At 30.7% G+C, this 16,302-nt stretch overlaps 2 protein-coding genes across 3 annotated transcripts; one reads left to right on the forward strand and one right to left on the reverse strand.

The window, feature by feature from the left end:
* The first annotated feature begins 2,203 nt into the window (after positions 1–2,203).
* Positions 2,204–8,607, forward strand: LOC100818983 (serine carboxypeptidase 1). 2 transcript variants are annotated; one of them, XM_003544398.4, is made up of 8 exons: positions 2,204–3,038; positions 5,333–5,440; positions 6,034–6,308; positions 6,781–7,041; positions 7,649–7,755; positions 7,864–7,950; positions 8,054–8,159; positions 8,244–8,605. In XM_003544398.4, exons 1-8 carry the CDS (start codon positions 2,636–2,638, stop codon positions 8,391–8,393), a joined length of 1,497 nt encoding a protein of 498 aa, XP_003544446.2. In that variant the 5' UTR covers positions 2,204–2,635; the 3' UTR covers positions 8,394–8,605. The 2 variants fall into 2 exon arrangements, with proteins under 2 accessions (XP_003544446.2, XP_006595959.2); XM_006595896.3 differs by having other exon boundaries at positions 7,649–7,950; positions 8,244–8,607.
* A 692-nt stretch (positions 8,608–9,299) lies between these two features.
* Positions 9,300–13,369, reverse strand: LOC100819523 (polyadenylate-binding protein RBP47C). Its single transcript, XM_003544399.5, has 6 exons — positions 12,757–13,369; positions 11,254–11,719; positions 10,546–10,601; positions 10,330–10,460; positions 10,126–10,222; positions 9,300–9,778 (listed from the first exon to the last, which is right to left on the reverse strand). The coding sequence occupies exons 1-6, from the start codon at positions 13,120–13,122 to the stop codon at positions 9,617–9,619; spliced, it is 1,278 nt and encodes a 425-aa protein (XP_003544447.1). The 5' UTR covers positions 13,123–13,369; the 3' UTR covers positions 9,300–9,616.
* Positions 13,370–16,302: the final 2,933 nt, after the last annotated feature.

The following is a 16,302-nucleotide window of genomic DNA, read 5'->3' on the forward strand; positions in this document are numbered from 1 at the left end:
AGGGACAGTGTGAAGAGGAAAAATAGCACTGTAAACAAGGTCTCCATCGAGGAATGGTAAATTGTGTTAAACTAATAGTAGGCCCAACTTCCAATGCAAGACTGCAGCATATTATTCAACCATGGGCTTTGCTATTTCCACTCAATTTTTCTATGTTCACCCCCAAACTTTTCAAAACACCATGACAAGAATATCCTTGATGGAAACATGTTTACATTCTGTATCTCGACAAGAATTATCGAGATCTACAATGGGAACGTGTTTCCATTACATTTTGTGAAGTCACAACCCTTGATAATAATGAAAATGTGTTTACATTGTATAAAACTTGCCAACATACACGATAAAAATATATTTCTTATGTGTATGGACCATATCTGTTGAGATATACAATGAAAATAAGTTCCTATTGTGTATCTCGACAAAGTCTTGCTAAGATCGATACGTAATAGAAATACATTTACATTATGTATATGGACAAGATAATATGTTGGGATGCATAACAAAAATATGTTTCTATAAAGGATATTTTTGTCAAAAGAATTGAAAAAGCTTGAAGTGAACTTAACAAAATCAAGTGGGAATGGCAAAGCCATTCTTCAACAATGACAAAATCAGCATTTTATTCGGCCCAAAAAATAAAAAAATTCTCAGGAGCCCAACCAGCTTATTCAGCAAGTCGTGTTTGGACAATGTTCTAATTAGCTTTTCTCCATCCAATAGTCGTTGTCTCAAAATCCCAAATGATAAACGGCGCTAATAATAGTTGAATCTTTCTTTTAAAAGACGCTAAACAAGAAGATATTCATATCCACATGTGCCCACATCATCATAGCAAATTCAAGAGGTGCTTATAATCTTCCACTAACAAATGGTTGCCAAAAAATAGCCAAGAAAATGAAGAAAGAAAGCACTAATAATGCTTCCTCTTTGATGGGACAGAGAGTGTCTATGTACATAGATGGATTATTCAACCAGCCTTCTCTGTTAGAATATTATTATATTAAGTTTAGAGCCAAAAGAAGGTTTCGTCAGAAACTCAATTACGACAATATGTATGCTAATGTTATACAAGTTCCATTTTCTTCATTTTATTTGGTTTATTTTACGACACCAATGCACTAATACCTCACGTAAGGGCACACGGCACCTTCAACCTAATATCTAATGACGCAACATTAAGTCTAAAGTAAAAACCTAAATTTATGAGATCAGCTTCATGTCCATGTTCACATTGTTTATAGTAACTAAGTTGCTGAACAAACCTTCTTTGTGTAGAAAATGACAAAACACTATCTTTCAAAGTATATACTCACCTTCAAATAAAAATCATTTTCACGACATTAAAATTTTATAAATCCAATAATATATGTTTAATACGAATTAAAAACAAATTAATAATGAGAATGCATCTAATTAATATTTCTTTGAAATATAGTATATAAAATTTTGAATTATTTAATATCACTGCTCATAAAATAATTTTTCAAAATAAATTATATTATAAAATTAAATTAATCACTTATAGAAGTGATTAAAAAATAAAACCTATTAAATGCTAATTATGCAAAACTTTAATAAGCGATCCGTGAATCTCAATATTTGATGTTTATATACCACTTTATTAGTAGAGAAATTTAAGTAGTAGTTATACTTTCATCTTACTTCCTATATTCACAACTGATCACATGCTTACATCTAAATTTAATAGTAGATATACTTCCATCTTACCAAATAATAATAACGGTAATAAAATTTTCTTTCACAAAGTCAGAGCTATGAATTGCCTGCCATAAAATACAGTACGTGGATTGTTTATCAAATCAAGATCTACATGTGATTTTATATTTGTATAAAAAAAATGTTTGGATGCTGAATATAATACTCTAACAACATAAACATAAATGAGTTGCGGCTAGTGAACAAGATAGATTTTATTGGTCAGCTTGTTGTGGTGGTTAAGGAACTTTTAAGAGTAAGTCAAAGGTGCTATTTTGTAATTTATTGCACAGGTGGAATTAGATAGAATTGTGTAAATTGATGATCTGTGAATCTTTGTCCAAGATGGGAGCCATTTCTTGTGGTAACTCTCACGGTTTTCTTTAATAATATTTGTTTTGTTTTCAAAAAAATAAACATTAACGAGTATGTAAAATATACACAAATTATACATGTAACATCACTTTATTAGTTGACAACGGAAACACATCGCGCAAGAAAAACAATATCCATCCCCATGTATAATTTATGATATTCTAGGTAGGCAATTCCTATAAAGATATAGGAGGTTCTTTTTTAGCAATTTTTTTTCTTCATAAAAACATCGATTCATATATCTTAACATATATTAAGTGTATCATACTTTTTTTTCATCATATTATTGGTATAAAATATCAATCAATTTTGTCTCATCCCAATTATATTATTCACAAAACTCAAATCTATAATCTTATTTAAGAGAATTGAGTTTAATATCATTCAAGCTAACAGTACTTAAATATAATAAGTTGCTTTCTCTATTTATATTTAATTAAGTGAGATGAATCACGGTAAAGAATAGCAGTACCTTATAATTTATATTGATTTGAGAGCTTGAAAGAGGTATATATAACACGACACTCGCAACAACATAAAGATGAGCCTAATGTTGTCAATAAAATTGCTTTTGTGGTTCCTGTTTTTGTCATGGTGCCACTTTGCCATCCCATGTGAGGCCAACCAACAAGGGGAATATCTCTATAAGTTTATTCAAACAAAGAGGGCTCAGAAACGCTCTTATGGAGAAGCTTCTTCTATGGCTACAAATCTTGGTGGTGATGAACATTTTTCGAAGGTTTATGTTGTTAAGGAACAATCCGGGTTGATGGAAGGTGACAAAGTGAAGGCTTTGCCGGGACAACCATCTCAAGGGGTGGATTTTGATCAATATGCTGGCTATGTTACGGTCGATGCCAAGGCAGGGAGAGCACTGTTCTACTACTTTGTGGAGTCACCTCACAATGCTTCCAACAGGCCCCTTGTTCTATGGCTAAATGGAGGTAAGTACTCTATAATACATTTTGTTTGTTTTGTTTGTTCATTTGAATATGATGTGTAGTATCATCAAATAATTAAATGCATAGTAAGTAGCACATATAAGATGGATTGAATGGTTAAAGAAAAAGAAAAAAAATTATAGGTTCAATTTTTTTTATTAACAAAAATTAACATTTACCGATAAAAACTAACATTCTAACTTAAAATTTTATATCTCTATATATTTGGTAATTTTGTTACATGATATTAAATGAATATATATCTAAATAAAATGTGATGATTAAAAAAAATTCAAAAAGCCTCATTAAAAGTATTCCTTTTGCCCCCGTAATCATAAAGTGGGTTCAATTAATGTTGAATAATATGACATTATGACCCCACCATATATTCCGTGGCAATGCACGGTAAGGTAGCAAATGGGTTTTTATGCTAATTTCTTATTCATAATTGATTGCTATATAATGAGATAATAGATTCCCAATCAATCGCCTTACTCAAACATTGACACCACAACTTAACGCTACTGAAATTCTAACACGGAAGCCATTAGTCATGTCTGCCACCAAAAATTATACTAATAATATTTCTTGAGCAGTTTGATTAGCAAGAAATTCTCAAGTTTAGAAGACTCTTATTGGTGCCCCCTTGCAGCATCTGTAGGAATTGGAAGCAAGCATCTTATAATCTCGAATATTTGAATGTGTAATATTCATTTGACATCATCTTATAATCTATTTTTTTTTTTTACACTTCTCTTTCGCACGGAAAGCTAATGTTTTTTACTATGTAGAAGAAGTGTGTACTATATGCGATGAAAAACAAGGATAAAAAAAGAGTGTGAAACTATCAAGTTCCTATTTGACCAGTCTAATACTGATTATGGACTCACAATAGTGACATAAACCGATCCACATTTCTGTTTTTCAAATTAGTATGTCCAAAGAAGCTAACCACCGATATTCTATGTACATAATACATTTAAATAAGAAATTATATTAAATTCTATTTTGTATATATTCTTGAACTGTAAATTTATAATTTGAGTATATTTAGATAAATTTCTTGGGAAGCATTTCTAGAAAAAAAAAATGAAAAGAGCTTCTTCCCAAAGTTAAAATTAACTTATGCATGAGTTAATTTATAAAAAAAAATTCATATAATTTTCTAAGAGATATTTTTAATTTATGCATAAACTAATCTTAGCATATAGAAAAAATCATTTCATTTATTTCTCTCTCTCCTAAAAGTAACTTTTGGGTAAACTTATCCAAGTATGCGCTTTATATTAATTAAAAGTGTAGAACTTGAATGAAGAATTCAATAAAGTAACTATTTTGGTATAAGTTTTCTTTACCTTCAAGTGCATTTTGATCAACCTTCCAATTGTGTTAGGTATTTATCATTTGTTCACCTCAATTCTTGGGGTTAGGAGTCAATTTTCAAATCATGGGTAGACCTTATATCTCTCCCTTTATTTGAGATGTTAGTACATGAAATCAAATTATGTAACGATTACATAAAAAGTCAAATCAGTATAATCAAATCAACCCTGAACCCAACATAAAAGATACAAAGTTCCTCAATCTCAAGCTTAAGAGGTGAAAAGATTAAGATAGAATAAGTCATAAAATTGATTGATATACTTGTGACATGAAAAATATATAATCTTCTAACCTCAAGCCTAAGAAACGACGAGACTAACATAAAATAAGTCATGAGATTAATATATAATAATATATTTATAAATATTATCCTTCTAATAGTATGTTAAAATAAAAATTATTAACGTATTTTTATTTTATTTTAATTATGACGTTATAAGTAACTCAATTAAGAATCACATTTTCTATATTTAATGGTTTTATTTCACCAAATTATTCAAAACCCTTTCACCATTAGTTCCATCCTGATATATTTTTTCTATTCAATATTAGAATCATTAATTTATCCTATATTAAAAGAATAATTTAATGCCACTTGAGTTGCAATGCTTATATATCTTTTTCATTTCAACTTAGTAGTAATAAATTTTCAAAATTCTGCTACTTTCCTCGATTCATTTCCCTCTTCTTTTTCTCTTTGGTAGTTCTAACTTTTAGGTTCATCATGAACTAGCTTTAATTACCCATATAAATCTACCAAGTAAAACTCTTGGAACTTGAAAACAACATAATGCTTTCCGTTTGGTTACAACTTGAGGAAATTAGAGTCATTTATCATTGTAACAGTGAAATGCTTTTGTTTCTATCTAATAAGTAAAAGGAATTAGATTACTAAATGTATGTATGATATGCAGGGCCTGGTTGCTCTTCCTTTGGGTATGGAGCCATGCAAGAACTGGGACCTTTTAGAGTCAACAGTGATGGAAAAACACTTTACAGAAATCAATATGCATGGAACAATGGTAAGCATACACTGCTAGCTACTAGATGGAAAATGACAAGTGGTTCAAGTACAACACTATTTCTAGTTAGAATTGGAGTTTTATAGTTACTGCCTTCCACAAAGATTGATATTTAAAGTTTTTTCACAAAGATAAAAAAAAACAAATATTTTAAAAGAATTAACATTTATCTCTTAATTTCAATAAATTTATTATTTTAGTCTTTCAAGATAATATTATTTATTACAATATAATTAAAATTGAAATAAGCGTTTGAATATCTCGTTAAAAAGTGAGAACGTTAATTAATTTAAAAAAAATTAAAAGGTTAAAACTTGAAGTGATTTTGGGGAATGAAATCACTGTACAATAGAAAATTGCATTAAATATTAGTATATAAATATGTACTATTAAGGAGAAATTCCAATTCTAATATAACAGCATGACATTCAAGAAATTGTGTCTAAGTTTTATCTTTATTTTTACACATGTCAATTTTTAAATAGGAAAAGAGGAAAAGAAAGGGAAAATGTGATTTGGTTCCGTGCCAATGAACCTTTCTGGGCTTGCATAATTATTATTAGGAACTGATGAGTTACTTCAACAATTGGCAGTGGCAAACGTGATTTTCCTAGAGTCTCCAGCAGGAGTTGGCTTTTCATATTCAAACACTTCGTCTGACTACACAAAAACTGGTGACAAGAGCACAGCCATGGACTCTTATACTTTTCTTCTAAACTGGCTCGAGAGATTTCCACAGTACAAAACTCGAGACTTGTTCATCACTGGAGAAAGCTATGCTGGACATTATGTCCCTCAGCTAGCTGACACTATTCTCACTTATAATAAGCTTACAAATCACACAGTGATCAACCTGAAAGGGATTGCGGTATGTCAAATTTTGTGGTACATATTCAATTTAGGCTAAAATACACTTTTAGTCTCTAGTCTTATTTTTCTTCAATAAGAACTTTAAATTTTTAAAAGTCTTACTTTGATATCTTAAAGTGATTGTGTTAGACCAAATTAGCCCTTCGATCAATTTACCACACTAACTCAACCTAATTAATGACACCTGACAAATGAGGATAAATGCCACATTAGATAGGTGTTTGCAATATCAGCCAAAATCAATACCGTTAATACAAAAAAACGAATGGAATGAAGAATTTGATCCAACTGAGACACCACAAAAGAAAAGAAAAAAAAAAGAAAAAGGATTAAAGTGAAACTTTTTGAATTTAAAAGACAAAATTAAAACCTAAAAAAAAGGATGAGAGACCAAAAGTGCATTTCAGCCTTCAATTTATTACTTTGAAATTTGAACTTGTTTTGGTCTCAAAATTTCTGTTCTTGTGCAGGTTGGGAATGGCTGGATAGATGATAATATGTGTGGAAAGGGAATGTATGAATATTTCTGGACACATGCTCTGAACTCTGATGAAACCCATGAGGGAATTCAAAGGTATTGTGACTTTGAAAGCGGTAACTTAACAGGTGAATGCAGCAAATATCAAAGTAGAGGGGATACTGAGATTGGATCCATTGACATTTATGACATATATGCCCCCCCTTGTGATTCAGCTGCAAAAAAACCTGGTTCCAGTCCTGCCACTAACTATGTAAGTTGCATGTCGCTCCTTTGCATTTTTGTTACGTGAAGTCTCAACTAGGAGTAGAGAACTCCACTTGGTAATGTAGATAAATAGTGGGAAAAAGATTAAAGGGTATTAACATATTTAATCATGGTAAAATATTCTAAATGCATTATCATTTTTTACACTACTATTTTCTTTCTTCTTTACTTTTATTTGTGTCGAGTTACATTCTTAACTTCCACCACCTTTCCACTTTATATTCCACATTCATCCTACCTATCACACATACCCTTAAATATAGTAACTAACTAACAAAATTGACTGCTGCATTAATGATCATATAAATTTAGTGAAACTAGGTGTGATGAGAATCAATAAATTATTTTATGGTTCTGAAACACCACGTATCTATAGTCTCGAATAATCTTTACATAACACCTAGTTGAAGTTTCATGTTAAAAAATTTCACACCACCTGTTTCAATTCCTGAGTGTAATTTATCGTTTTAAGATTGAATATAACATAGTATAAGGAATTTATATATTTGTTGGATAAGTTCACTTAATAAGTTTATATTATATTATTTTGGTCAATACTAAAGCTTGAAACCCTTCCGTATTCAACATTGTAGGACAGCAATTTTGACCCTTGTTCTGACGATTATACCAATTCCTACTTAAATCTCGCGGAAGTGCAAGAGGCTCTACATGCTAAAGCCTCAGTATGGTATCCTTGCAGGTACACAAAATTCTCTAATTATGTTTACCTCGCTACATTTTCAAAATACACCAATTGTAAGTGTTATATTTCCAGAATTGTATTGATGTTTCTGATGCTTCTGTTCAGAGGGGTGGGATGGACAGATAGCCCAGCAACAATTCTACCAACTATAAATAGGTTAATATCAAGTGGCATAAACACCTGGATATATAGGTGATACACTAAACAATTACAAATTACTTTGTTACATCCAAAAACAGTATCATCATGGCTTTGAGTAACATTGTACTATTGTTGTTGTTATTCTATAATGCAGTGGCGATACAGATGGGCGTGTTCCCATAACATCATCTAGGTATTCAGTAAATGCCTTGAAACTTCCAGTGGAGACAACATGGCGTCCATGGTATTCTAGCAATGAGGTAACTAATGAAGCTTTATTATTTACTATATATATTCAGAACTTACAAGCAACATCGAAGTAATTTACTGCACACAATATGTAGGTTGGAGGATACTTGGTTGGGTACAAAGGGCTCACACTAATCACTGTAAGAGGAGCTGGGCACATGGTTCCAAGTTACCAACCGCAGAGAGCCCTAACCATGATCTCATTTTTCCTACTTGGAGAACTTCCTCCTGAATTCACCTCTTAGGTCTATTTGGTACATGTCCTTAAAATAGATGTGAAAATTTGATGAGTTTCATATGCAAATTCATCAATAAGATTTTCACCTCTAATCAGGAAAAAAATAAATTCTTTTATATATTCTTATAAAGGTAAAAATTCAAGGATGAGTTTATATAAATAAGTTATATAAATATTCGTTTATCTGTTTATTTGAAGGGATGCCAAACCAACTTTTTATATTGGAGCAGCAAAATCTAGAATTTTTGTCTCCTTTGAAATCCTTTACTTCAAAGTTCAACTGTTTAAGGTAAAGCAACTCAATCGCAAAGTCTTAACACTCCCCCCTCTCTCCAAAATTATAAACATTAAGAGAGAATTAAGGTGTAAGGAAAAAGAGCCTAAGCTTATGACAATATCCTTCTCCTGGCTTAAACGGTGAACAAGTCCATATATCTACACACTATTAAAGGAATGTAGTGGGGGGTTTTATGATCTTACGTATAGTGAAGCAATATACAGCAAATATATAGACTCGACCCATACGGTCTTTTGGTGTGGAGGTAGGATGTCAATTTTATTTGGACATAAATTATGCAAACTAAAATTAAGCAGTTCAAATTATTCCATACAAAGGAAATACAGACCAATACAAACAGAGTATGAAATTATTTTAGGGGACCGGAAAGCTTTCTCTGAAAGCAAGCATTTTAAGTCAAATTGAACTAGATTTCAAATTTAACCATAAATGCACATACAGAAACTCGAGCAAAATAAGCTCAGATTTCCAATTCATGGAACACAATAAAATGAACGAGATATCTAAAATAAGATGAACTTGAATCCTATAATCGCTTCTGAATAGCATAGGGCATGCAAGCAAAATACTGGCAAAGAAGAAATGAAAGACCCTTTAAACTAACAAAGGCAAAGCTTCAATGTCAACTGCCGGAAACAAATAAATAGCAAGCAAACACACACGTTGTCATACTTAAGACAATTATTCCTATAATAAGTTTAAGGTCCTCATTAGTCATTACTCCTACAGGCCTAAACAAATGACTAATTGAATCCCCTACAGAGCTACCTCAGGCTATCAAAATTCATCTCCGCTCCACAATTAGGAGGGATTCTTGTCTTAAGAATTCAACAGATCAAGCAAGTTAAAACAGAGAAACTTAATTTGCACATTCAAGCTCGATACTGTCTAACTTGTTGTGAATGGTACTCCAGCACTGTACTGCACTTCGTTCAGCTTACTTGTTGTTGGTGGCCTCCATAAAGGGGGTAAGCCCCATAAGCAGCAGCATATATGCTGGGATCATGACGAGGGGTCAATGCGTACCCATAGCCATCATACATAGGGGCCCCATAATATGCCCCAGTCCAGGGGTTGCCGAAATCCATTCTAAACTGCAATGCAAAGATATACCAATTGAGAGTGAATCATCACAAATGCAATCTAATGACTGGCAGCATGAAGACAATCTAGTGCTCTAGCACTTGCAAAGAATTTTATGGGGAAATGAGATTTACAAAATTAAGCTCTTATCGATTGATCTTAACAGAAAATCCAGAAAACGTTCTGATCATTTTTATTTTAAATGATTACAAGGGGCCAAAATAGAAGCCGTTTTCTTTAAACCGGTGCAATATACAGTATTACTAGGTGGATTATTGGTCAACAAACAATACTTATTTCTGTAGATTAACAGACTAATGACAATACGAATGTGGGATTGCATTAGTGAGAGTTTTACCTGCTTATTTGCTGGATTACGGCCCCAAGAAAGACGGACTGTTTGCTTGCCAATCGATGTCCCGTTTAGCTTCTGCAAGGCCTCTTCAGCATTATTTCTGGAAAAGTTGTTCAGAATAATGTTGTTATCATTACATCAATAAAGAGATAAAAAAAGTATGTTATCTGTCAATATGCAAAAATTTGAGAAGGCCAGAACTATTACCTGTTTGCGAATTGGACAAAACCACAGCCCTTTCCAACAGGTATCTTAACAGAGACTATCTCACCATACTGGGAGAATGGCTGCCTGAGATCTTCATCTGAAACATTAGGGTCGAGTCCTCCAACAAATATCTATAATAAATCATTGGTCAGCCATTCGAAAGTAGTAGTAAAATCTAAATTGCAAGCTCTAATAAAAAAGAACTGAAAAACTCACAGTTGTGTTTGTAGAATCTGCTTCAGATTGGTTGGCTGTGCCATTTGACTGCCCACCTAAACAATGGAACTAACGAAATCAATACAAGCTGGTAGGAATATTTCAAACTCTTACAGTAGCATGCAATGGAAAAAACAAAACAACAGCACCAACAACAAGCTTTTTTTGGTGAGGTCTGGTGCATGAATCAAAAACAAATTGGGAAAAAAATCTTAGAGATGTATTATCAAAAAGAAATTTAAGGGATCAAATCCAAGAAAAGTATGTGTTTGGATTAGTTTGTTTTGAAGATTGAAAAGCAATACCACAGACCAATAATAGACTAAATTGACACTCAAATATGCCTCACATATTCAGCAATGAAATCAGCAAACAAATTGATGTACATTTAGATTTAGTGGGAAAAAAAATGACTTTTCTCTTTCTATTGCTGTGAAAAGCACATATTTTATTTCTAGGAATATACCCATCTAGAAAATCACTGAAATCATCATCTAAACCATAAAACTAGGATTACAGTTTATAGGAACGAGAAATGTATTTCTCAAATTTTATCTAATAAAAAACTGAAGTAGAACTCAATGTGAGGGTAAAATAGGTGGCAAGAAGCATTTTCTTTGTATGGAAATGGAATGCATAATTCCCCCCTCCCCAAATGAAAAGGGTATAATTTCATATATCAGAAGCAAGTAAAGTGATTTGGCATACCTTGTTGATGGCCAGATGATTTCCTTGGAGTTGCAGCTCCAATACGCATAGGCCTGCTAGAACAGTAAACACCATTCATCTGAGTCATGGCCTGGGTTCTCTGATTGTCATCTCCAAACCTGACGAAACCATAGCCCTTTGAACGGCCAGTATTGGCATCAAAAACAACTTTTGCAGCTTTAACAGAAGGATATACACTAGCAAAAGTTTCATGCAACAAACTATCTGTAACATCTGCAGCTAAATCTCCTACAAAAATAGAAAGGTCAGGAACATTATCTGAACCCTTGTCTCCTGTGCTAAATGTTGCCCAGTTCAGACGGAATGGTTGCTCAGTATTGGGCATCAAAATTCCAGCATAATTTTGCAAAACTTTCTCAGCTGTAGCATGTGAATAAAACTCCACAAATCCATAACCCTCTGATAAGCCAGTTTGCTTATTGCGAATAACCTTGATGGAGGAAATCTGCAAAATTATCTAACAGTCAGAAGGTTGGATATGAGAAGAACAGCCAAACTCTTTGTCCTAAGTCCTAACCAATTAAGCCTCCAAAATGCGGATTTATTTTCGTCAAATTAGACTGACAGAGAAGTAGAACTTGTCTTATCATGTGAAAGAGTTCATTGATGTACGCACAAGTACGAAAAAAAAAAGACATCCACATTTCTATTTCCAACCATTAATTCCCAAACTAGTACGAATCTATTTTCACTTTGATTTTATTCCTACAAAGGGAAACATTTTCATACTTTCCACTAAATACAATTTTTGGATAGCATAACCATACTGACATAACGTCGGATTGAACTTAAAATACCATATATCTGTCAATTTTATATAAATTTCCAAATTAAAGAGTATTAGTCAGACTCTCGGTGTACCAAAGAACATTTCCTTTTCAATATAGTATCAAATAAAGTTGGCACTTGACATACATGCATGCGACGACAACCTTGTAGCACATGTAACAAAGAAATTAGAACCAACCACAAAAAACCACGTAATTGCACCAAACTTCTCAAATAAACTACACGTCAAACTCCACCAACACAAACAAAAAAAAAGATAAAACATAAATACATATTTTTCTATCAGAATTCTCACTTTAGTAATGTATATGGATCTTTGATGCAAACCTGGAAATAAAACTCAAATTTTAATTAAGAGAACAACACTGAAAATACTTAAAGAAACCGCATTTGAGTTTTTTTTCAACTAAAAAAAAAAAAGAACTTTTCCAATGTTCTCAAAATCAGCTAATAAAAACAAAACAGGAACTCATATCGAACTGTGTTAACTAACAACAAATCTTCCGCATACGTCTATACAACATAAACAGGGAATTTAATCCGAATGCCTATAAATTCTCATTTTTGTAAAAATCATCACTTCAAACTGGTTGAGAGTAAAAAGGGCATTGTATTAAACTTAAACTCTATAAACAGTTAAAATTATTTTCATTCAATTTTAACATTTCTCATTGATTCATTCCGTGAATATACCTCGCCGGTGGAAGCGAAACAGCGATGGAGATAGTTTTCGTCCATCCAGTGATGCAAATCGCCGATCCAGATGGTTTTGTTCTCGCCGCCGGATCCGTTCTGATGGTGGTGATGCTGCTGCTGCTGCTGGTGTTGGTTCGGCACGTGCGGCGCCGCGTACTGGTGATGGTGGTGGTGGTGGTGGAAGGGCACGTAGGGCGGCGGCGCGTAATGCTGAGGCGGCAACATGTGGTGCGGCATTACCATCGCCGCCGCAGGGTACTGCATCGGCAGCCATTGCTGCGGCCTCGCCACCGCCGGTGATTGCCTCGGCGGCGGCGCTTTCTGCTCCGTCGTGGACGAATCAGAGCCGTTTGATTGCTGCATCTTAATCAATCAACGGTGATGACTGATGACCACTCTCTCTGTCTCACGCTCTCTCACTCTTTTTTTTTTTTTTTTTGCTAAAAAAGGATTTCGCAGTTCGGAGTGTGAAGGCCAAATAAGGAAAGAACTACAAAAAAAAAGGGAGAAGAGAGTAGCGAGGTTTGGTTTTTCTAGAGAGAGAAACTGAGAAAGGCTGAATCTGTGAGTGAGAGAGAGAGAGAGAGAGGTGGACGCGACAAGGAAGGGTATAATAATAAGAGGATGAAGAATTCTTGGGTTGGCTTTGTAAACGCGGTTCTCGTTTTCGCCGTTCGATTGGTTTCATAGGTTTGATGTGAACCGTTCGATCTAATTTGAGGGATATGCATTGCAACCCTGTTATAGTTTCTGTTCTCTCTCTCTTTCTGTGCCGCCGCCAGCTTCGTTCCTTTCCCTAACTGACTTTTGGATATTTTTTTCTTTCTTTTCTTTTTTTTTTTCTTTTGGCCTATTATTTTGTTTACTCCATCCAAATAAAAAAAAATATAAATGGATGAAATAAAATAATAATTTTATCAAATCAATTTTATAATTATTAATTTATTTTTTATTTTTTAACTAATATTATAAATATAAAAAATAATTAATATTACCTTAAATAGTTAAAATTATAATTATTTTATGATGTTTTTTTAACAAAAAATATTATGAAAATCAGGAAACAATTTTTTTAAGTAACAATCACATTAAATAATAGTATTTCTTATTAGAGATAATTTTAATTAAGATAGATAAAATCATTAATAAATAATTAAAAATTATGAACATTTGACATAATTACATATCCAAAAATATCACAAAATCCATTGATTATGCATTCGGTGATGATTGAAACTTTTATTAATTGAAAATTATAAATTTTGGTGAATCTCATTTTTATTTAATGATTATTAATTTCTCTTAACTTTATTATTTTTTACTAATTATAAATAATATTAAAAAAATTATTAAAATAAATTTATTAGAAAATGTGTTACTGATATTTATTTTATTAGAATTTAAAGTAGTAAAAATTTACATTAAAATTCAAAAATCAAAATAAAAAGTTTAGTCTAAAGTAATTTGCTTCTAAATTGGTTTTGTTGTTAGTTTTATTCATCAGTAGTACTATATCTGGTGTCAGTGCTAACATTCAGACGTTCACCTCACGTCAAAAAATTTACTAGTGACGTTGGCATGTCTGGTGGCAGTGAAATTAACAAAATGGTAGTGGCTAAAGAATCAGAGACAGATCGTATCTATCTAATATCTATCAACGATTCAACATGGATACAAACTGGAAAAAGAAACATCATTTTTAGAACTTATGTTATAACTCGTAATTGATAAGTACGTAAGAATGTAAGATTTTGTTTTAATTTTTTCAGCATTGGTACTTATATATCCCTTCAGAATCAAATTATATTATATAACTTTATTAATTATTATATTATTTTAATAACTTAATATAGAATATAATTTTTTTTATCAAACTGTTCACATATTATTAAATTTGTTTATATTAAATTTTTTTAAAATTAAACAAAAATAATAATTAAATGATTTATATTTTAATATATTTGAAATGTTTATATTATATCAATTTTAATCTATATGAATGAATGAAATAAAAAATTATTTTTAATTAATATGAAATTTTGTATATGTGTAAGGAATTTTCAATAAGAAAACATTATTTGTTTAAAAGTTATAAAAATCAAATCTAAATGTAATTTGATTCCTCTATATTTTTTTTCTTTATATATATTTTAACTTTTTATAGACTTGATTTTAATGCACTAATACTATATATGAAAATAGGTATATTACCATTTATGTTTCATAATTGTAGGATTTTAATTTTCTAAATTTCAAAGTTGGAGTAATAAAATTTTAGACAAATATTTCTTATTATTAAATATGTTTATTAAAAATACACTTCTATGTTAAATATAATAGTAAATTCTCATTAAATTTAATAATTATTACATTGATGACAATAATTTATTAAGTACTAAATATAAATTATAAATATAAGTATTTAATATTTATTACAAATATTAAATATATACTTAATGTGTACAGTTAATACTTATGATTAAATATAAGATATATTTAATATGTCCATTATAATTAATATATATATTAATTATTAAATAAATATTTAATTTTCATTATATATGTATTAAATAAATATTAAATATAGTTATTTAATCTTTATTACAATATTAAATATATCTTATATTTAATGTTTATAATTAATACTTATAAACACAAAATATACCTATTAACTACTACCTCATGTCCTTAATATACGATCAAAATTTAAAAGTAACTTGTCCAATCAAAATATTTCATACAAATTATTTTTTTACAAAAATATTCTTCATTAAAATTAGTTTTAAGGTAAGATGATAGTAAAAGAAATATAACCTATTAATATTTGCTATTTTTGTTCACATGCATAATTTTAAAGAAAATATATTAATTTAAGATAAATTTAATATTTTCAATTAAATTAACTAAATTTTTAATCCTAGTGAATTAAATAATTAGACTTTATAATAAGGATAAGAGGTAGTATACATATGAAATATGATATATCTTTATTATTCTATATTAATTATATTTAAGTATAAGTGAAAGTATATATTGACAAGTCGTTCGTCAGAGTAACGTTAGAGTTAATCTTTTTAAGTAAAGTTTTGAATTCGAATCTTATAATAAAAAAAATAAATTTGTGATTGAAAAAAAAAATTTCACTAAAAGTGATCATTCAAATTTTTTAACCAAGATTAATTATTGATGAAGCCGATAAATATTTTATACCAATAATATGATAATATATATATATAAAATATAATCAATATTTTTTATATTTAATATTTATAATAAACATTTAATAAAATAAATATTTATTATGTTCATCATTAAATATATTCTGGAACTAAAATCACACCATTATTAAACCTAAAGTACTGAAATCAACATGCATGCTAACGAGGAATTAAGTAAGCATTTTAAATGGATCACCATGTCAACATAAAATCATATTAAAATCATCAAGGAAGTGTCACATCAAATGACATTAGTCAATGTAACATCAACCATGTTGAATGAGGAGATTGGAGTCGTATAATTATAATATTTGAAGACCTAATT

The sequence above is a fragment of the Glycine max genome, chromosome 14 (assembly GCF_000004515.6).
Source record: "Glycine max cultivar Williams 82 chromosome 14, Glycine_max_v4.0, whole genome shotgun sequence".
NCBI lineage: Eukaryota > Viridiplantae > Streptophyta > Magnoliopsida > Fabales > Fabaceae > Glycine > Glycine max.